Below are 23724 nucleotides of genomic sequence, written 5' to 3' on the forward strand. Positions count from 1 at the left end.
CAAGTGAGAAAAACAACAACAGCAACAAAAAACAAGGCTGCCAGCTAAAAAGCCATAAAAACGTGCAAGTAACGTAACGCAACGGCAAGCTAACGTAACGTAATGTAACGTAATGTAATTGAACGTAAGGCAAGGCAAGGCAAGGCAGGCTAACGTTGCTCTTGGCCACCTTAACTAAGCATCAAAATTAGCCAACAAGGAGCAAATATCAACGCGCATCCGATTACTCTTCTCCCATACCACACCCCCCCTCCCCCCTGTTATTGTTGTTGTTGAGGAAGGCAATTTTCATTTGAGGCAAGGGCCATTCAACGTTGATGGATAACTCTCGAGGCGGAGATGACCCTGAGCTGGGTCTGAAAAGCCGTGGATAATTGCAATGCGAGCCCGCAGCAAGTAGCACCTTGCGTGGGCGCGGGTCACCGTATCCTTAGGGATGCGAGGGGGGGGTGAGTGGGCGGGGAGGCGTGGTGAGGTTATGAGTCGTCGCATCTTTGGCAAAGCAATTTTAAACTTTGCCAGGGACAAAAGGACGAACGGACCTAATTCAACGGTCAACATGAAAATGCAGCTCAACTTACAACAAAAACAACAAAAGTGGGTGGTGGATGGTGGGTGGTGGTTGCTGGTTGCTGGTTGCAATCAAATTAACAACTGAAGCAAATCGTCAAATTACGCTAAACAAATATTAAACGAAAATATTAAATATTCAAGTATTGACACATATTCCTGATCCACATCATGTCCTGCGTCCTGTTTCCCATTTCCCAACTAGTTCCTCAGTCTGACAGCAATCTATCTATCAAACATGTCTAGCTGGCATGGAAACAGTCGGTTGCAAGATGCGTTTTCATATTCTTTTTTTAATTTTAAAGAGAATGCATTTTTTTGCTTACTTTTGAGTTGCACTCGGTTCTTAGTCAGGACATGAACCAAAGTCCTCGTGCAGAACAGATGCAAATTGCGAATGGTGGGAGAATTGGATAACTTAACAGCAGCAATGCGTAAATGAAGTTTTCAAGTGCAATGCGCAATAACAGCAACAATCACAACAACAACAACAACAGCAACAGCAGCAGCAACGTATAACAACAACAACAAGAAGCAGAAGAAGCGTTCTATGACTGCTGTCGCAGCAGCATAGGCGCCAGCAGCGCAGCAGCAGCAATGGCCTAAGAGCGCGCAGCTTTGCCTAGCTGCGCAAAGAGAGAGAGCGAGAGAGAAGGAAAGAGATAAGGCAAGCGAGAGTAAGAGAGAGAGAGAGAGAGAGAGAGTTGTGGCTAGAGCTCTCTCAGCGAACAGCAGCGCTGCTGTTGACGTTTTGTGTCCAGCAAATGAAAAATGATTGCAACAACAACAACAACTAACACAGCTGCCGATAAGCAGCAGCAACAGCAGCAACAACAACAACAACAACAAGTACGAAATTGAAACAAAACAAACTTTTTATTCCAAAACTGCAATTGGCATAGTTGAAGCGAATTTTATTGCTCTCTGCGCATGCAGCCTGCTGCTCTCTTCACTTCCGTAAAACAGCAACAACAACAACGACAAGAACATAACAAAAACAATGCCAATAACAATTGCCAGTCAATCGTAAAAACACAGAAAAAAAAAATCACACGAAAAATTATGCACAGCCTACGCAGCAAACGTCGCCGTCGCCGTCGCTGTCAACGCTGGCGTCCTCTACTACTATTTTTGCGCACTTCATTCAGCTGCGAAGGCACGTAGAAAAAAAGAAGAAGAAGATGGCGAGCAGCACAACACAAAGCGCCGCTCAGTCTCCGCCTCACACACACATACATACACGCACGCACACACACACAGCCTCCGTTAGGTGGGCAACTTTGGCTTTTAGGCGGCGTGCGTGGTCCGTCGGTCGTTCAGTCGTTCGGTCGTTCGGTCGTTTGCTCGTGCGTCGTCGTCGTCGACGTCGACGTTGTTGTCATTTTGTTCTCGCAGCTGAAAAAACGTTGGCGTCGCGCGACGCTGGCTCGTTTTTGGGTTGCTGGCAGTGTTGTGCGGTCGCTGCAGCTGTGAGCATCGCGAGAGCGCGCCGCTGTCGCAGTCGTCTCTCGTCTGTGTGTGTGCTTCACATATGTCTGTCTGTCTGTCTGCCTGTGCGTATGTGTATGTGCGTGTGCGTGCATGTGTGTGTGTGTGTGTGTGTGTGTGTGTGCGTGTGTGCGTGCGAGTGTGTGTGCGACAGACAACAAACCGCTTCGCGCTTAAACTAAATTAGATAAACAACAACAACAAATGCAAAAAATATCAATTTGTTGCATTTAATTTCTCATATTTTTTTGACACTTTTTTTGCCAGTGTGTTTCATGCAGCGCTGCGGGCCGGCGTCTGCAGCAGCAGCAGCAAGAAAAATTACATAAAACACAAAAAACATACACAAAAAACCAAAAAAAAAAAGTGAATCTAAATTAAAATCGTAAATCAACTCAAATCACACAGCAGCAACAGCAACAACAACAACAACAATTGCTTATCAAATGCCGCGACGTCGACGCCGCGCGCCTCGTGCGTGAGTGTGTGTGTGTCTCTCTCTCTCGATCTCTCTCTGTCTCTGTCTCAGTCTGTCTGCATGTGTGCGTGAGTGTGCGGCAAAGTTTTGAACTGGCGGCCAAAGGCGACAACGCCGCCGCCGCCGCAGCAGCAGCAGCTGTAGCGCCAGCAGCGCGTCAACGGCGCAGTCAGAGTCTAACAACAGCAGCAGCAGCAGCAGCAGCCGCGGCAACAGCAGCCGCAGCAGCATCATCAACAAACGGTACTCGAGCCGTTGCTGCGTCAACGCAGACGCCGCCGTCGACATTTAGAACGAGACATTTACTAAAAGCGACCGCCAAAGTGAAAAAGAAGAAGAAGAAGTGGAAGCAAATCAGCTTCGTCGATGATTATCAGCTGCAGTCGACGTCGCTGATAGTGCCGACGGCAGCGCAGCAACGCAAACGCTCCACCAGCAGTGCACCGCCAGCGCTGGACGCGGGCAGCGCAGTCACGCACAAACTCTTAAGGCAGATCAAGAGCAGCGCCGCAACAGCTGATGCAGCTGCAACAGCAGCAGCAACAGCGACGATCACCTCCGAAACAGCAGCAGCAGCAGCAGCAGCGGCGGCAGCAGCAGCGAAGGAGAACGCTGAGCAGTGCAATCGACGGCACAGCAGCAGCGCCACTGCTGCCACAGCGACTGAGGAGGCAAGCAGCAATTGCAATACAAATACAAACGGTACATTCGCATCCGCATCCGCATCGGCAACTGCGTCGGCAACAGCAACTGCAACTGCAACATCCACTTGGTGTGGCAGCATTAATTTTCTCGTTTATATGGTTTGCTCCTTTTGCTGTTGCTGCTACAATTTTCGCAATTCGCCATCAAGGTTAGTGGGTTACTTCCCCCACCCCCACCCCCACCCCCTCCCACACACAAACCACCCTTCATATATCCTTGCAGAATGTGAGTTAAAGAAAAATACATATATCAATATATAAATAAAGTGCTAAAATATTGTAGACTTATCTTTAGGTCAACAGATCTTACTTTGATTAATCTTTCTTTAATTAAAATGAGAAATACTAAAAGAAAGAAATGAGCAAAAGTAATCCAAATAATAAATATATATCCTTGATTCAAGGCAAAGTGAATAGTGTTTCAACAATCTTAAATCAAGAAGTTCTCAATTCCCCATTCACAATTTGTTTTTTTTTTTTATTATCTTGTTTATCTTGAAGATCTGTAACTTGAGTAAACGATATGTCTGCAAGGTTATTTAATATTCGGTTCACCGAGGATTCATTTTACAGTTTCAAGCTCTACCACCGCTCACCCTCCCCCCTCCCCGCTACCCCCTAGTTTCTTAGATTTTAAACTTAACTTAAATCTTAGCAAAATCCTTCGACGAACTCTGTATTAAATATTTTTGGAAAATGAAAATCAGTTTTCTGAGTTTTCAAATTCTATTTCTCTGGTTTTTCCAAAAATGTCTTTCCCTACAAAATTCAGCTGCTAATTTATACTGTAATCTTTACTCTCGCTATTCTTGGGCTCCAAAACTCTTAATTCGAATTTATCTTAAAGTTTCACCCAACTTTCTACAGAATGCTAAAGAGATTTTGATTAGAATCTAACAATCTCCATTTATGTATGTGATAAGAATCTTAATTTCGCATATCATTATTATAATATTATTACAATAATATTTCGCCAAATTAATTTAATTCATAATGCAAAAGAAAAGGAAAAAAAACTGTTATTTAAGCTCTCTTACTTTAATTCTTTTCAGTTCTTAATTTACTTTAAGTATTTCTTCTTTATTTTTACATATTTTTCCCTGTTTTGTTTCTGCTTCTTTTTTCTTTTTTTCATAATCAGCACAAAACTCCAGCTGACTGACCATTAACCGCAATCAATCCACACGCACACACACAAACAAACACAGAAACACTTCGTCGTCATCGATGGCATCGTTAAATCAGTCAAAGATTCGGTCTAATGGCCGAGGAGCTCTCGTTGCTATGAAACCCACTTGGGACTAATTATAAGTGTGCCATCCCGTTCCAATTTCACTTCTAATTCCATCTACCGTTCATCAGGCTCATCGTGCATCTGCCGAGCGAGAGCGAGACAACTGAGTCTGATGAGTGGATGCGAGAAAGCCATACAATTGTCGTCACATATCGTCAAGTGGCGATTTCGAGGTGCTTACAGGTGGAGGAGGGTGTTGGATGCTGGGCGCTGGTAGGTGGGGGTGGGGGTGGAGGTGGGGTTGTGGTAGGCAGGTCAATCAAATTTTTAGGCTCTGATTAGAATGCTTTCCAATACAGACGCACACTCACACACACACACACACATACGGAGCTCTCAGCTGCCAGTTCGAGCAGGCGCAAGGTCAAAGTTCAAGGTTGTCGCACACACACACACACACAAGCAGAGATTTTTGCTGTCGGCATCGTCTGCTTGTTTTACATCTAGCAATTAACTGTACTGCTGCCCCTAAGCTGCTTCCCCTTTTAATTGTGTAAATTGTGAAATCTGCCAAACTTGTCAATCGCATCAAAGGAAACGACAAGCGACAACAACAACAACATTAAGAACGAAATCCCAATTAGAAGTCGGTAGGCAGCAAAAGCTTCAAAGCAACACCATCTGCATCGTCTCTCTCTGTCTCTCTCTCGCTCGCTCGCTCTCTTTATCTATTGCTAGCTTCCTCTCTGCTGACGCTACGCAAGCAGCGCAGTCAGGGCTGCTGTGCCGTTTCCACTGTTTCTTACCCTGTGTTCTGCAGGGGGGCCGGTCAGGCAGGTGGCGTTTCTTTTTGGTTTGTTTGTTTGTCTGATAAGCGACGATCATTTTGGCATTCTGCAGCCGCTGCTGCTGCTGCTGCTTCTGATAAGAATGGTCGGCACACTTTGTTGCCGCTGGCCAATAGCAAATGTTGTTGTTGTTATTGTTGTTTATCGTAAGCGATAAGAAGAAGATTAGCGTGCGACGCATTAATAAAAATGATTAATAAACAGTAAAGGTAAATAAAACATGTGCAGCAAAAACAAATAAATAAATAAAACACGATTCTCAACTAGATCTGTGTCAAGAGCAGTAAAACCGTACAAAACAAAACTCGCAAAATTTGTGCTGACAACGTTTAATCGACTGCTCGATACCCTGTGGCAAGCTTTAACAAATCAAATTAAATTAAATAAAAGAAACAGATGAAATTGATGTTTCTCGATACCAGAAATCAACGCTTTACATTTGAAGTCGAACATAAAACACAGATTTGTATTATTGTGCAGGGTATACAATAGTGAGCATGTTGATTGTGTGTCTTGTGTCTTAGGGTGATTAGCAGAGTGTCAAGTAAGTCATTGTACTTGTGTGTAAGCTGCAACTTTTGCTGTCGTCGCTCTGTCTGCCTTTGCATTTCGCTGCTTGTAATTGGATTTCCGCTATTTACCAAAAAAAAAAAAAAACGAAACGAAACAAAAGAGAGAGAGCAAGGGAGAGAGAGAGAGAGAGAAAGGACAAGAGGTGCTAGAGGGCAGAGCAGAGATTCGATGAGGGCAGCTGTTCGATGATAAATTTCATGCAACGATTCTGCCGATGCCGAAGCTGTTTTTTTTTTGTTTCGCCATCTCATCTTCGACTTTGTCGCATTATAACTTTCAATTTCAATTTCAATTGCGAAAAGCTCTCGCAGCAGCAGTAGCAGCAGCGGCACTCATTATATGCCGGAGCACGTATTAAAATTTAGTTCTTGTTGTTGTGAAGGGGGTTGACGGCGAGGTGCGGTGGTTAAGGTGGGGGGCAGTCGGTCGCTGGCACCCACCTAGAACAGAACATGCAAAGGCAAAGCTCTCACGCATGGCGCTGAGCGCTCTTTCTCTCTGTCTCTCTCTCTCTCTCTGTCTCTCTCTCTGTCGCACTGGCATGGTTGTTGTCTTGCGTCAGCCTCGTGCGCGCATTCGCCTCGTTTTCGTTTCGTTTCGATTCGTTTCGTTACGCTGCTACTGCTGCTGCTGCTGCTGTCTACTACAGCTGCTGCTGCTGCTGCTGCTGCTGCTTCTTCTCTGTCTGTGAGCCGTTTCGAGCGCGTTTGTTCGTTCCGTTTCGTTCTCATCATATAACGTAGAAGCAACTTCGCTCGTGCGGCAGTTCGTGTGACTTTTCCTTATGAAAAAAGTGTATTTTGTTTAAACAAAAAATTGATAAAAAAAAAATATATATATATAAAAACAAAAACAAATATACATATATGTAGATAATAAATTAATTATTGTACATTGCTAGCCGCACAAGATAAACGGTCAAAGAGTTGCATTAGCCGCGCGCGAATTAAATGCGAATTTAAAATTTGCAAATTTTGTAATTGTTTTTTTTTGTGCGTGTGGATAAATGTTGTGCCTCCCAGTGGTGGACTAGAGAGGAGAGTGTCGCCGCTGCTGCTGATGCAGTTGCAGGTGATAAGTAGCGAGTAGTCCAATTGGGCGACAAATTCGCTGCCAGCAGCAGCGTGTGTGCAACGTAATAATAATAATAATAATAAGAATTGCAATGCACAAGTGCAAAAGGCGAAAGGCGAGAACAAGTGGAACAGACAAATAAACAAAACGCAGCAGCAGCAGCAGCAACAGCAGCGGCAGCAGTAGCAGCGACAGCAGCAGCGGTCGCACTCATACACACGTACGCCGACAGACAGGCGAGCGAAACAGCGAGAGAGCGCCACGGCCAGCGAGTGAGAGAGAGCGAGAGAGAGAGAGAGAGAGAGAGAGAGCGAGACAGAGAGGGAGAGCAAGTAGAGGTAGAGGAGAATGCGTGAGAATCGACTTAAAGTGCAAAACTAGCGTAAGACAAACAACAACAAATCGAAAGAACGAATTTAATTAGAGAAACTAAAACTAAAACGACCTCATGGCAAAAATGTTAATGTTGTAAATTAATTGCGGCCAAAATGCGATAAAAAAAAATAAAACACACTCAACACACACACACACTAAGGCACACACACAACAGCAACAAAAGTCGACACACAAAACTGTTGATTTTTATCGCGCGCCGTAAATGTGAAAAACGTATAATGAAAAGCAGCAGCAACAACAACAACAAAACGCAACTCAATGAAAATCTTTTTGCTAGCACCCAAGTACAGCTTGCTCTGCGTATATATATATATATATATATATATATATATGTGTGTGTGTGTGTGTGTCTGTAGAGCCACCTTATAAAACGGCGCTAAATTGACATCGGGCTTCCCAAATTGTCGCGTGGCTGCTTTTTTATTTTTTTGCTTCCAATTTGTATTTGCACTTGAAAAAGCAAGAGACACACGCACACTGACAAACATGAAGACACACACACACACTCACACACACATACAATCACGCGTCTGTCTACGCACATAGAACAACAAACAGAAAGAGGGGAGCAGAGAAAGATAGAGAGACAAAGAAATCACCGAATTTTGTATACGCTTTCTACGCTGACATTTTTGTTGTTGTCCATTTATTGCTCACAAATTCTATTTATCTAAAATTCAAAAGTGACGAGGCAATGCTAACTGTTATTTGTCCAATACTAAGCAAATTAATTGTACAGCAAATGCGCATTAAAGGGGTGCTTCAAGGCGAGTAACTGTGTGCATTTGCAATTATCATTAATGATTTGCATACAACATTGAGCTTTATGCGTAAACGCTCACTCACAAATGCTAATGGATTTGCTACACATGAAAATGGAACACACATGAATAAGATCGATCAGCTGGTCATTGCAGAAATGCATGCAAATATTGTACATGCTTGTAAGTGTTTCACTTCCATTAGTGTGCTTGGCTTGCTCTCTTAAAAGCTCTTTTGCTGTATTTACCGTTACTTAAACATTGCATTGCTTTTAAAGGCGCCCCAAACCACAGCGTGAACTCAACTCAACTTGAACGCAACTCATGCTGAAGCATTTGGTTTGGGGGAACACTTTTTACTTCTATTTCAACTAATTTGATATCATTTCTTTGCTGCTGCTGCTGTTGCTGTCGTCTCTTGTGTGCATTCAAACGAAAACGAAAACGAGAACGAAAATCAAATCAAATCAAATTGAATTTTCAGCACACAGCAAAAACGGTAGAGACGTACGCCTTCACCACGCCCACTTGCCAACAGCAGACAATCACCCCCTCCCCCCTCCCTCTGTAGCCACAAACCACTCCTACTACAATTGTACATAAAGTTCAATGGATCAGTGAATCAGTTGCTGTCTTCTTCTTCTTCATATTCATCTTCTAATGCGTTGCTCTGTTGCCGAACTTCAGGACATCTGGCTAGAGTTGAGTGTCGCTTTTGCATGAACACGAACACGAACACGCACGACTCGACACCAAAAATCATCTTTGGTCCTGGAGTGTGTGTGTGTGGAGGGGAGGGGGTACTTAACTCTAACACTGGCAGCGCTGTTGGCGCTGATTTCTTAAGTGTAATTAAACGGGCAGCAGCTGCTCGGTCAACATTTAGATTGCAGTGTGTTCCACAAATTCTATTTGCTGCTTGGCTACACCGATTCCAATGAGACGTGCGAAGCGACGCGTAAATTAAAAGCGAAGCAGCCAAAATAATAGTAAACAAACAAACAAATAGAAGCGAACGAACAGTGGGTGGAACAGTGGAAGCCAGTGGAACACTTTGCAATTGCCGGCAAGGCGCGGAGTGAACGAGTGACAGAAAGAGAGAGAGAGAGAGAGAGTTATTCAGTGCGCGTTGGCGTCGACTGCGACTGCGACTGCGGCGTCAGCATTGAAGTCGACGCTTTTTGGTGCTTTGCATAAGCCAAACGCAACAACTTTTTACCTAAACAAATCAAAAAGTTTTTCGGCCCATGCCAAGGGACATGAAAAGACAACACTTTGTCTCTCTCTGTGTGTGTGTGTGTGTGTGTGTGTGTGTTACTGTCTGTGGAGTGAAAGAGATAGGACGATAGGATGAGTGAGGGAATCTGCAGCAGCAGCTTTAACATTTTCTTGCTACTGCTACTGCTGCTGCTTCTGCTTTCTTCTCATTCTTGTCCTTTTGCGTCGTTGTCGTTGTTTTCTTCTTCTTCATCTTTGGGCGCCGGACCTTGATGAAGGGCGGCAACATGGCCAAGTGCAACTTTTGACTTAACGTTTTTTTTTTTTGCAGCAGCAACAATTAAGCCAAGCGTAATTTGATTAAACTCAAAGAACAAACTCAATTTTCAACCAGTCTCCCAATTTATTCCAAAGAGTACTCAAAGAAGAGCAAAGAGCATTTGATAGTCATTATTCTTATTATACAATTTCAGCTAGCTCTTTTGAAATTGTTTCAATTTCAGATCTATAATATATATGTATTCGACTTGCGAATGTTATGAATATGAATAAAGACTGTGCACGAGTGTTTGCGTCGCACTCAGCCAGTTATTCACATGTCGAATTCGTACGTGCCTTGAATAAATTGTAAAATGTGCATAGCTATTGATAGCCAGCTATTTGCTATATGCCATTTGCCATTTGCTATGGCTAATACCATTATCACCTCTCTCGCAGTTCACCATAAACGTTGCGCAACGTTCACTAATCGCCACTCGTTACTTGTTACTCGTTACGTAGTGCTCGTTACTATTTTGTGGCAACTAATAAGAATCACTTAAACTGCAACTATAGCTATATTTAGAGGAGAGATTGGTCGGACCTTTGTCAATTTGCATTTTTAGCAGTATTTTTATTTTTATTTATTTTTTGAGCAACAATTACAGTATTCATTATATTCATAATATTGTTTATAATGATTGATTGATTTGATAGACAAGATGAGGATATGGATTAGCTGACATTGGTATTCGTGTAGGGTATTCGGCGTGCGGCATACAACCAAAAGACTAAAAGCTCTCTTGATTGATTGATTGACTGCGTAGTTGATTGACTTGGACAGCCAGCCAGCCAGCCAGCCAGCCAGCCAGTTACTCAGTTTTGCATCCAAATCGCATTAATTGACTAAATTGTGGCAATTGCTAGTTTTATGCAGTTTTCACGCAGTGATTTATTGCTCAATTGCATTGGCATGTTAAACCGTTTAGAGAGGGAGCGGCAGACCCGACCAGTTGGAGTGAGTGAGTGAGGTAGAGAGTGCCACACCCACAGACAGCATGCCACTCACCTCCTCCCACCTCATACACAAATTTATTGATTTTGTTTTGGCGGTTTTGCTGATTTTTTTTATTTTTTTTAAGCAATTTTCTAGTTTTTACATGCATACATAAAGTCTTTTAGCTTATTTGCCACTTGTATTAAAAGTTCGCTTGAAGCACACACATACACACACACACACACACACACACACACACACACACAGACGCACACATGAAACAAGTCTATGTTTGGGTGCGGGATTTTAGCGATAAAATTTTTATTTATTGATTTTCATTTATGCTTTCCATGCGGTGTTTTTGTCCACTAAACAGCTGCTACATGCTTTATGTGCAGACCCACTCAAACCACCCCCTCCAACCCCCCCCCTCTCCCCCACCTCTTTGCAACCCCCCTCATACTGTGCACAGCTTCCAAGTGAGTGAATGCGACGCCCTACAGCGAACCACATTGAGCAATAATATGATTTACCTACTAAAAACGGGTTTTTATGACTAAACATTAAAACATCTTTGCATTTCTATATGTATATATATATATATATATATATATATCAGCAATTTCAAGCCAGTAAAAGTTCTTTCTTGTTAATTAAAAATTAATGATTTGTTTTGAATATTTGAAAATGTTATTTTCATGCTCAATATTGATAAAGAATCTGTTGTATAATATTTATTTACCTTTTGGTGTAACTTTCGAGCCTATAGAATATTAAATTGTATGCTTAATGCTAATACTAAATATACCTGAATATTGTTCAGAAATGGGGGGAAAAATTTGAAAAACAAATGAGATTAAATTGAGCTGCAAAGTTGGTTTTAAAATGGACCATCTTCATCCCATATTTATTGGGGTTTTCTCGTTTATTTTCTGGTATATTGCCTAGCGCTGAATGCAAATCGCTCAGCAAAATAACAAAATGTTAATAAAAAATTAAAAACAAATGAAATTCAATCTGAAAGCTGCAAAGTAGGCTGTAAAACTGAGCTCTTTTTTTATTATAGGCTGACCCAATTTAAGTATTTTGTTTACTCCTTTCAGTTAGTTTTTTATGCCTGGCATTTTAAACGTTTGTGGTCCAATTTAGACTTGTTATGCTTCAATAAAAATCAAAAACATAAAATTTGTATTTATTTATTTATTTTTTTTTTTTGTGTTTAATCTGCTTGGTAACTTTGAACTATTTAAGTTCGTAGTTTTTGCACATTTTCATAATCATAATTGCCAAATTCCAAAGGGCTTAAACATTATGTAAGTAGATAATTGAAAAATTAAATGAAAAATGATAATGAAAGGACGTCGGAAAGGAGCAGAGAAGCTGAGCAGAGCCGAGCACATCACATTGATGTCCGTGGCAACTGACTTGGCAGAAGGATGCTACACAGTTTTTATTTTTTACATTTTTGTATATATTTTTTTAAACTTTTTTTTTGGCTTTTGCGGGGAAATGTGTCTTGAGAGGGGAGGGGGGAGGAGGTTTGGGATCGAGGGACTGGGTTCTCGGCATTTGTTCGGCTTTCAGGTGAACTTTTTTCTTTTGCTTCTGTTGCTGCTGGCAACAACTGCTGGGCGCCATAAAAATGTGTGTGTGTGCGTGAGTGTGTGTGTGTGTGTGTGCGTGTGTGTGTGTCTGTTAAATTATTATGAATGGCACACGGCCTTCAAGCCGTGCTTGCACCATGGGCAAAATCTACGAACAAGTTTGCAACATTTTTGTGAGCCGACTAGTTTTACAATATGCCGTAAAATGTTGAAGTTTGTGTTGAAAAATACCCAAATTCGAATCGAATAGTTGGAATAGGAAGACTTATAGGAATTTCCCTGAAGACAAAAGTTGACGCATTTTGGCTAATAATTTGATCACTTTTCAATTCTTATCTTTATTTGTAAAGTGAGCCAAAAGTCTAGCAGCTGTCAACATTTGTGGCACACCGTTCTACGTACGTTTGTCAATTATTTTTGTGCCACAAAATGTGTCTAGTTTGACCATTGTGTGCTGTGCTGTGCTGTGCTTCCCTGGGATATGCTTGATGAAATATTGCATACATTTCTATCTTTAACTTGCTCTCGCTCTGTTGCTCTCTGTTCTCTGTTCTCTGTCTCTTTCCCGTGCTCGTCCCCCCTCTCTCAGTGCTGTAAATGTTTGTTATTTTAATTGTTTCTCAAGTTGACATATATATATATATATATCTCAAGCATATACAGACATAGATATATCTCTTGCAATATTTTTATATATATTTTCACTTTGCTACATTTTGTGTTTGTTTCGCTTTCATCTTTTGTACGCTTGCCAAACTTGAAATTGTGTTCGTCTATTAAAACCGGTTTATTAATATTATTTATTGTGCACTTTCTGGGCCGGGTCGGGTCGGTTCGGTTCGGTTTGGTTCGGGTGAACTGCTTGGTTAATAGGCCAGGCCCAGACTGCCAACGGGGATATGCATTGTGAATTGATGTCTGCTTGGCACATTGTCGACAGGCCGGCCGGCATGTGGATTTTAATTTCCGTTTTCCGTTACATGCCGCTGTCATCGTAATCGTTATCGTCATCGTCATCGTCATCGTCATCGCCATCGCTGTTTCTCTGTCGTTGTCGTCGTCATTGTACTTGAGTCTTTGTGTCCTGGTGTCCTTGTGACCGTGCTGTTGTCGTCACTGCCTCCAGCTTATGTTTGATTTTAATATCAATTGTTGTCCGGTGCCACTCACATAAGTATCTGTGTGCCTCACTCGCAGTGTCAAGCATATGATTTCAATTAAAATCGAATAATGCTTGCCGTTAACCAATACTGCTGCAATCGTTTCCAATGTGCGTGAATTTGAATAGATTATTGTGATTATGAATTGCTGAATACACTCGAATATCAACAAAACAAAAACTTAACTGCTATCATCGAACATAGAACCAGAGAACACAGTATTCTATGCTAGTTAAAAATGTATTATTTACAATATTTATTGCTGCTCTTGTTGTTGCTGACAATGCAATTGCAGCTGACAGTGTTTGATCTGACGAGACTGTTGCCACTTGAGCAATTGCAATTGATGCAAAATTCATGTTACTGCCAGACTTGCCTGAATCCATAACCTTGTTGCCACACTCACACACACACACACACACACACACACACACACACACACACACACACAGACAGCTTGTCATCAATCTGTCAGTGGAAGTTAAACAAACTGACTGGCTGACCAATTCGACAGGAGAGCAAAACAAATTTCCATTACGAATTCTCCATTTGTGCAACGACAGCAAAATTTGCTTTGAGCCAAAGTTGTTTGGCAAAAACTTTTGCACAGCATTCATTTGAGGAAACATCAGCAGCAGCAGCAGCAGCAGCAGGAGCAGCAGCAGAAGCAGGAGCAGCAACAGCAGCAGCAGCAACAGCAGGAGCAGAGTTTTTTTTTCTCGGATGTATTTGTAAATTGCATCATGTCGCTTTGCTCAAAAAGATTTCAATTAAAGTTCTTGTGCAACATACATCTTGCCACATACCCCCAATCCTTGCCAGGCTCCGTTCAGTTCTCAAAGGAACTGGTAATGACAGAGCGACATGCGTTGGTGAAATATATCTTTAAATAGTCACAGCTGCCAACTGCTCGGAAAAGCTACAAATTGAGGTTGACATACAACACACACACACACACACACACACACACACGCGTAGACAAGCTCTCAACAACATGTGGCAGCCATGTGTATAACTAAGCCATCATTCTGTCAGTGCACTTTACTTAATGACATTGATCTGGTTGCACAAAAGAATGCATTTGACATTTTGCATTTTTACTTGCAGTATTTGTTGCACTTAAATAAAAAAGCATCGAAAACACTTATTTATTCATTTAAATACGACTTTCCAAGTTGTTATTACAATAATTAACATAAGTTGTTCAATTATTAAATATGAACAAAATGAGAAGGTTCAAATAATGTTAATGGCTTTTTAAATAATATTCCTAAAAAGTTAATATGATTTCCATAGAAATGAGAGATCGGGATTGCAACTGGAGACTTTAGTGGAGTGCTTGGGGTCCTGTTGTAGATGTGCAATTTAGAACTAGTTGAAGGAAAACGATTTGAGTCCTGAACTTTTGTGACTGTTTTTGTGACTTTAACGATGTGTGAACTTATTGAATACCAACATTTTGGGGGGCATCAGGCAATAGACAGAGAGAGAGAGAGGGAGAGATACATTGAGAGAGAGCGAGTAAAGAGACAGAGAGAGAGAGAGAGAGAGACAGAGAGAGAGAGAGAGAGAGAGAGAGAGATCTAAGTAAATAAAAACGTGAGCTGCATGACATTAAAGTTGATCTAATGACCGCCTACGTGAGTTGACTGCCCAACGGCCTTCTTATTTATGGCCAAGTAGCCGTGGGGCATTGTCGATGCTTTTTTTTTTGTGTGTGTGTGTAGTAGTAGTGAGGGAAGAGTGGCATGTCCATTAACGGCTACAAAGCGGATTAGCCAACTGGCGGCATTGACGGCCTTGTGGTGTGCCGAAAAATACAATATTTGTCTGTGTGTGTGTGTGTGTTAAGGCAAAGAGCATTTTTAATGCAAATTGTTGAAATGCCAAGACGAGGGCTGAGAACGCGAGAGCACCCATTCAAAAAATCAAATAAAAATCAAGTTAGCAACCATACGGAAGACTACATACCCTTCTTAGATCCTCCTTAAGTGGCTGACATTGAAATCTTACTCCAGACTTGCAAATATTGATATCCTTTTGTGGACTTTAAGCACAAAAAATGGAATAATTTGCAATGCTTTTGTAGAAATATATTGTATCAGAAAGGGCGACATGTCTGTCTACGCCTATCTCGAACCCACAACCGAATCCTATGGCAGCTATATAATATCGTAATGCGATCCGGTAAATGATCTAAGCAAGCAAAAAGGGAACAAATTGCCAAAGAAACAGACAGACAGTTGGACATGGTTATATCTGATCGTATAGAAATATATATATCTATACATATATATACATATAAATTATGAGTTACAAGCTTGATGACGAAACTAAAGAACGAACCGTCTGCAAGGGCATAGAAACCAGCGAAATAAATAACATTTAACAGGACCACAACGCTCTTTTTGGTTACGGACGCCCTTATTGCACAAACACAATCAAATTATAACTGCCAGTGGGGGTGGTGTGTGCCAGAGGGTGGAGGGGAGGGGAGGGGGAAGAGCTGTTGTGGTTATGCGTTGGACGCTGGCTGCGGTTGAGTTGGGTGGGAGGTGGGAGGTATGCAGAATAAGGGCCATGAAATAAAATTAAAGCACTTAAAAAATGTTCATTACATATATTTAAGCGCACAGCAGAACTGTAATATGATGTGCTGGTGTACACACACACACACACACACACACATAAATATTAATATAGACATTGAAGAAGAATTGATTGACGCACAAAATTTCTTCGAATTCCATTCAAACAGCATTTGTCTTATGTTCTTTGTTTTTAAATACTTAAAAATTGCTTACTGCCAGCTTCATGGAATAATAATAAAATATATATGAATGGAAAATGTTATGATTTCTATACAATTGTATGCAATACAATATTGATTGTGAGTGAGTTGAAAATGTTGCCACTTCTATGTACGAGTATATACATATTTATTTATTATAAATACAATTATAATTCTTTTCTTTTGCTTATTTTCTTGTTTGTTTTTTCAACTTCAAATGAATTTTGTTGCTCACTTATTTTTCTTGATATTTCTTTCGATCTCAACAAATCCATGGTGTTGCCTACTTATGTGTGCAAGGGTGTGCAAAAGGCCCTAGATGAGGGTGCAGTGTGGAGTGTGGAGGGTGTGTGCTGTGTGCTGAGTTGAGTTGAGTTTGAGTTTGAGTTGTTAGCTGTTTTTTGGCTTAATGAGTTGCGCAAATGAAATGCAAACAAAAATATGTTAAAATTCAATTTCAACTTGAACCGGCACTCAAAATAAAACAAAAACGCAGTATACACACACACACACACATAAAACAAGATGTGGGGGTGTGAGTAGGGAGGGGGCGGGGGAGGGGCTGTCCCTTTAGGAAGGGCTGACAAACAGCTGTAAATTGTGCGGTCGCCTAATGGCGTTTGGCTTGATGTTGATTAGGCGTCGCTTCAACTGATAAACTCGCTCGGCAACCGCCTAGCCTTGCCACGCCCACGCACACAACGCAACGCAACGCAACGCCCACATGCCGCTTTTCATATGGAAATTTTTCGTTGGCCACAACAACAACCAACCAACAACAACCAACAACAACCAACCAACAACAGCGATTCAGTTGAAAAAGTGAAATGTAAAACTTTTTGGCACAAATATTTTTTATGCAAATTGTTTTGGCATTTATTCATTTATATATATATATATATATATATATATATATATATATGAGCTTTATAAGTGTGCGTGTGTGTGTGTGTGTTGTGTTTCCTCTTTGTCCCATTCTTTTAGCCTGTTTGTCACAATACATTGTGGCTGGCACTTTCATAATTTAACTTTCGAGATTTGCGTTCGAGTGAAACCTGAGAGTGCAGTTCATTTTCTGGGTGCCAACTTGATTAGTGGCCAAAACATACACATATATATATATATATATATATATATATATATATATATATATATATAATATGCATAGCCCTACTATATGTCACACGCTTCCACTCTAGCAGCCTTTGGGGGACACTTTTCTTGCCGCTTCGTTTGCCATCAATAATAACAACAACGACAACAACAACAACGACAACAACACCAAATGGAGGAGCAAGTCGACTTGAAGAGGCTCAAGGATCCTTTTGCGCGCCAAGTTGTTCCTCATCTTATTGTTGCTGCTGCTGCTGCTGTTGTTGTTGTTGCTGTTGCTGTTTACCCTTTTAAAGCCTTTCACTTTTCACATGTCGTTGTTGTTTTTTTTGTGCATTTTGTTAATGAGACTTTTCGTTGCGACGAGTGCAACAATAATAAAACGAAAACACTTTTCTCTTTTGCATCACTGCTCGTCGAATACCCTATCAGCAACCCGTAAAATATACCATTTTTATATTCTTTCTAATCAGTTTATTCAGACATATTTTCAAAGCTGCTGTTTAGTAAATACAACTTGCTTTTTGCTGAACTGCAAGCTGCTATTGCTGTTTTCTTTTTTTTTTGTTTTTTCCATTTTGCGTTGCAAGCTGAGTGATTTTGTTGATATGCCCAATTGGCTGGCGTAGTGGCATGCCACATGGCAGACATGGCAAACGAAACTTGTGCCAAAATGGCATATAAAAGACAGCAGACGGCCCAGTTGGCTGGCCAGTCCAACTAGAGACAACAAAATGAGGCAGTGACAGAGACACAAACAGAGAGAGAGAGAGAGAGAGAGAGAGAGAGAGAGAGGGAGAGAGAGAGAGAGAGAGAGAGAGGTAAGCAGAAAAAGAAACTGATGACGTTGTCGCACACTTAATGTTGCATACTTTTGAGGTCCTTGTGCTAGTAACGTTTCCGTTCATTCTACTTTTGCACTTCTTTGATTGTGTGTACACATTATACACACATACACCTTATATATATATATATATAAATCTATATATATATATATATATATACATACAGTTACTTACTCGCTGACCAAATGATTCACTGACATATTTTATGTGGCTTTCCGTCTTTCTCTCTGCAATTTGGGTGTTGCATGTTAAGCACTTTGCTTCCTTTATATTATGCTGTGACATGTTGAGAGCAATCTTAAGTTTATCAAATCTTATATAAAATGTTGACATTTAACAGCGAAACTTTGTAGTGAGCAAAACACACACTTCAAACAACTTGACGGAGAATTAAAACACATTATTTGTATCCGATTTTATTATTTGTTTTTTTTTTTTTTAACTTTCGAGAAAGGATTCGTTCAGCAAATGTCTATAAAACGTGTAAGAAGGACTATCTTGGGATATATGTAAGGTTCCATCAAAATTGAGGAACCAGTTAGCAAACAAACATTTCTGGGGTCTCCATACTTATCGGAATGGTGAACTTAGCTCAAGGAGCCAATTATGACACAAATGCGTTTTCCCATTTACTGGCTACCACCTAGAAAGTTGCTACCTTTATGAAATACATATTTATATATATATATATAGGTATATATTAAATCTTAATTCGATTCCTGAAGCAGATTTCACTTTACTTCCATCTCCCTGCTTCGCTTGCTTTACCACTTTTGAGTTTGAGTTCAAAAACTAAACTGCTTGCATTTCCTGCATGTTCAACTCCTATGACTACTTATGCTGGCTGTGTGTGTGTGCTGTGTGTGTGTGTGTGTGTGTGTGTGTGTGGTGTGTGTGTGGTGTGTGTGTGTGTGTGTGTTATCTTTGTGCTTGCGCGCATTGTCTTTGTGCTCGCTGTGAGTTTCTCCCACTTTATTGCACATCCGCTTTGGCAATTTCTTCAATTTGACTTCGTCTATTGCCGCAAGCATTCGCACTTCGCTTCTCTGTCTGTCTGTCTACCCGTCTACCCGTCTCTCTGTCTGTCTATCTATCTGTCTGTCTGTCTGTCTGTCTGTCTGTTTATCTGCCTTCGCATTCGCACCTGTGCGACTTTTGTCGCCTTGTGGCGCCTGAAACGATGCTGTGATTTTTTCATTGCTGTGCGTCTGCAGCACTTGGCAAATGCTGCGTTCGTTCGTTCGCTCCTTGTTTGCCCGTAAGTTCTGCCACTTCATTTGTGGCATGCTACGTATTTGTTCTGTCTATGCTACGCCCCATCTCATCTACCCCCTCCCCGTGCCACCAGTCCCACTCAAGCCATCTCTTACGTCTGCCCTGTCGCTTTTTTCAGTCGCTTGAACGCCTCTGGCGTCTTCTTTGTGCTGCTGTTGGGCCCAAGCCGCTTGCAGTTTATATGACAGCATTTGGCATCGTCACAAGCACACACACACACACACGCACACACACGTTCACACACGCACACCCACGCACACACACTTATCTTTATGCGACTACAATCGCATCAAGCAAAAAAAAAAAAAAAAAATTGAAGAAAATTTGAAAGAAAGAAAAAAAAAAGCAGAATAATAATAATACAGAAACCCTTTCAGGCGCCTTTGCCTTTCAAAGAAATACGAATACGAGCATATGCACATAAATAGATATATGTATATATATATATATATGTGGATATAGATATATATATATATATATGGATATATATATGCATATATATTAATGTACCTCAATGTGACCGCATTTGTCTCCGTCTCCGTTTCGCTCATCACTCACTCACTTGTCAGGCTCAACACTCAACACGCACACACACACACACACACACATACACTCTCTCTCCGTCTCTCTCTCTCCCTTTCCCTCTCCCTCTCCCTCCTCTCTCTCTCTCTCTCGCACTCTACTTTCCTCTATGTGTGTATTTGCATTTGTATTCAAAACGCTTAAAGTGGATTTTTATTTCCTGTTTCTGTTACATTCGCCAATCGCCCACTGCCACTCCCCCTCCCGCCATTCCCCTTGGTGCCCGTTTCCTGCCACCTGCCACGCCCATCAGCTGCCTTTCAATATGGCTGCTCTCCTTTTGTGTATTTCTAATGCCATTTTTATACGCATTCACTTTCATTTTGGGCAAACATTCCTGTAAGTACATATGAGAAAAATATTTCCATGTGGTATTTTTATATCGTCAAGCAACAGCAAACAACAATAGCAACAACAATAGCAACAACAACAACAACAATAGCAACAACAGCAACAACAATAACATTATTATCCTTTTGCTCTTCAATGGTTTGAAAATTATTGTCGATTTTGCTGCAGGCTACAAAGGATATTTGTATACGTACTCATATTTATCCATATACAATTTATTGTAAATATGTATTCTCATATATATATACACACACATACACATATATATATATATATGTATATATCGTTTGCTATTCATGCTGCTAACTGAAATTGAATAAATCAAGGCAACAACAAATAAAACACTCGACCCTCAAAAGATATTTGAATCACAGCCATTTTAGTCCCTTTTTTTGACTTACGACAAACATATGTCCACACTTGACTATCAAATAAAAACTACCTTTTGAAGGCTTTTGAGCATCTTTGATGATAGCCATAATTTGAAATTAATTGCCATTTGGCTATTCAATGGCCAATTCTTATACCCAGTTTCAGACCCATTATTGTGCTCAGTTCACATTAATTTCATTGAAAGAAGACCTGATTCGGAATTCTCTTGAACAATCTCTGACTTGCATATCTATTTATATGCATAGCTATTTTTATGGTGCCTGCTTTGCTGTTAACTGATTTTATGATAGGCCTGTGTGTGTTTGCAGTTTTCAACCCATAAATAATCAATTAAGTGTAAGAGCTTAAGTAATTACGACCCATGCCCAGAGAGAGAGAGAGAGAGAGAGAGAGCAGCTGGGAAGCTAGCTGAAAGGAAAATCGTATGAATTTGCTGGCTGCTTGGATTGGTCAAGTTGTTTTCCGGCGTTTTTCTTTTTTGTTTTGTTTTCATTGATATCAAACATCATAATTATTATCATAATCATGATCATTAGCGGGCAGGCAGTTTATCGCTTGTCGCTATTTAAAGCTCATCATTTAAGCACTAAAACGTTTAATTTACATTTAATTTATGCACACACAGCTGCCACTGTTGCCACGATTGCCACGGCTGCCACTGTTGCCACGGCTGCCACGGCTGCCACAGCTGCCACAGCTGCTACTGCTACTGCTGTTGCCGTCTCCGATTTTGCAACTGACAATTTGCAGTGCATTAAACGATTATAAACTAATTAGTTGTTTTGCCTTGCTGCTCAGCATACATATTTTGTGATGCGCGTCATTAAGTCGAATGAGAAAGAGTTGAATACGAAATTAATCGCACATTTCACATTTCAGTTGCTCATCCATAAATCATGTTAATTGACAGTCCACGAATCGACGATTTTGCAATAAATTTCAATTGTCAACACTAATCACTAATTGCACACTGAACACTGCACACTGCACACTGCACACAATTGTGTAAAGTGCCTCAACTTGGCTAGGTTGTGGCAACATTCGCTTCAAACCGATGTTGGGTAAAACTTAATGGACAATTTCGAACAAACTGACGAGCTACTTAAGGCAACGACAATTTGACAACTTCTTCTTATCTTAAACTATCTGCAATTATGTCTATTCCACCAAGGACCTCTTCGAGGTACACATTTGCTGCTCATTATCCTGTCTTTTTTTGCTTCGCCAAACAGTTGTCGTTTAAAGTGAGTAAAGGATGCTCAATTTGCTACATCTCTTCTCGATAAGGTGCCACTGCGACTATCTTATCAATGTTCGATTTAATAGTCAGTCAATAGTCAGTCAGTCATTATATTTTCTAGAATCAATTCGACTCACTTTCACCTGAACAATAAGGGGAATTGAGTTTGTTTAATTGAATTCGAGAGTTCTTTCTTTTATGAGGTGAGTATCAGCTTAACTGAACTTAACTTAATATTTGTCATTAATGTAAGCTCGAGCTTCGATTATCTTCAATTTGTTTTTTACTCCATCGTCATGCTGCAGTTCAACAGTTTGACAGTTTAAGTCTGCTTGGCTTCAAATTGAAATGGCTTTGTCGAATGGCTGGCAAACTTTGTCTCCACCAATGCCACTCAATTTAAAGCACCAACTTTGAAGTTGCTTTGCGCACGCACACATGCCTGCACATCGTATCGTATACTTATATATATATATAAGATATATAATCATGGCAATGCCTGCTGGGCACACATGACGTATGAGCAATTTGAGGCCGTCTCGAGTCTGTTGCGAAGGCAGTTTTCCATTCCATTTTGCAAGTAACTGCTTGCAGTTTATAGCGCCTCACAAGTGCTATCAATGTGCTAACACACACACACACACACACACACACGCACACCCGCACACATGAATACACACAGCAGCCGTTGCTTTCTCTGTCTATCTCGCTCACTCCCGTGTGCCGCATGCATTTTTCTAGGACATTAGCACACAGACAACAAGAGCGTCAGCAAATAGCGCACATTATAAGGCAGCAATACTCAAGCACACCCCCAATATCTGTCTATATATACATACATATATATATATATATATATATACAGTCAGTTAGAATGTCGAGACAGACTAGAGTCGATTGTTGCTACAAGCATAATCGTTGCTTATTGGCAGCTGCTGCTGCTGTTTCTCCCATTGCCTATAAAAGCGTTGGAGATGAAAACGCTGATGGCGCAGCCGAGTTGCCTGCCACAGCGATTCCCGATAACAGAATCTCAGCGATTACGCCCAATATCCAACGAAATGAGCATACAGCATGTGCTTGGTTAAGTGCCTCAATAAGCATTTAAGCAAACTTATTCTTATGTTTCTTTTATTGACATTATAAATTACACTTTGCAATTGGGTTACATTTATTGTCCCAACGAAATTCGTCGTTTTTTGTCTAACGTTTTGCATTTCGCCAACAATTTCGGTACGCGGAACAACTCGCTTCGAATTTTGGTTTTGTGTATCTGTGTGGAGAAGTATTTGTCGCACCTGCCTCCTGTCACAGCCCCAAGCAGTCTCCTTTGGCATTTGCCACTCCAACCACTCTCCGTAGCACTTTCCTCACTTTCCTCACTTTCCTCACTTTCTTCACTTTTTCCGCTTTCCATTGCCTTTTTAACTTTGCCTTTTGCGCCAAAGCATAAAGCATACTTTTAGGCAGCCATTTTCACTGTCACATTTAATTGAGTTTGGCTCGGCTGGCGCGCTAAAAGCAGCGTCATTACTACCTTCAACTCATGCCCAACATGCACAAACATTTTTAAGATGCCAAACCCTCACCACCAGCTCCACCCACATCCCCACCACCCGTTCCTCTATCATTCTGTAACTGCCAGCCACCCACTTATTGTTTTGCCCGGCAAGCGCACCATTTAATTGTCAAATGGCTTTGGCAGCGACTCGACTTGCTCGAAGTGTTCGTGATGGTCTGCTGTCTATGGCCAGGAGGAGTCAAGAGTTGG

The 23724-nt window shown here is 41.0% G+C and overlaps 1 protein-coding gene across 7 annotated transcripts in view; it reads left to right on the forward strand.

Annotated features, from left to right (window-relative positions):
- Positions 1 to 23724, forward strand: part of LOC6565661 (cAMP-specific 3',5'-cyclic phosphodiesterase) — a 117185-nt gene that overhangs the window by 53640 nt on the left and 39821 nt on the right. Inside the window, exon 1 of one of the 7 annotated variants that reach the window (XM_032739000.1) lies at positions 2022 to 3389. The exons of the other annotated variants lie outside the window; for them this stretch is intronic. Coding sequence (XP_032594891.1) covers positions 3337 to 3389 — 53 coding nt within the window. The 5' untranslated portion in view covers positions 2022 to 3336. Of the gene's footprint in view, positions 1 to 2021; positions 3390 to 23724 lie in introns of those variants that run through there. 7 annotated transcript variants of the gene reach the window in all.

Source organism: Drosophila grimshawi, unplaced genomic scaffold, assembly GCF_018153295.1.
Source record: "Drosophila grimshawi isolate 15287-2541.00 unplaced genomic scaffold, ASM1815329v1 contig_848, whole genome shotgun sequence".
Classification (NCBI taxonomy): Eukaryota; Metazoa; Arthropoda; class Insecta; order Diptera; family Drosophilidae; genus Drosophila; species Drosophila grimshawi.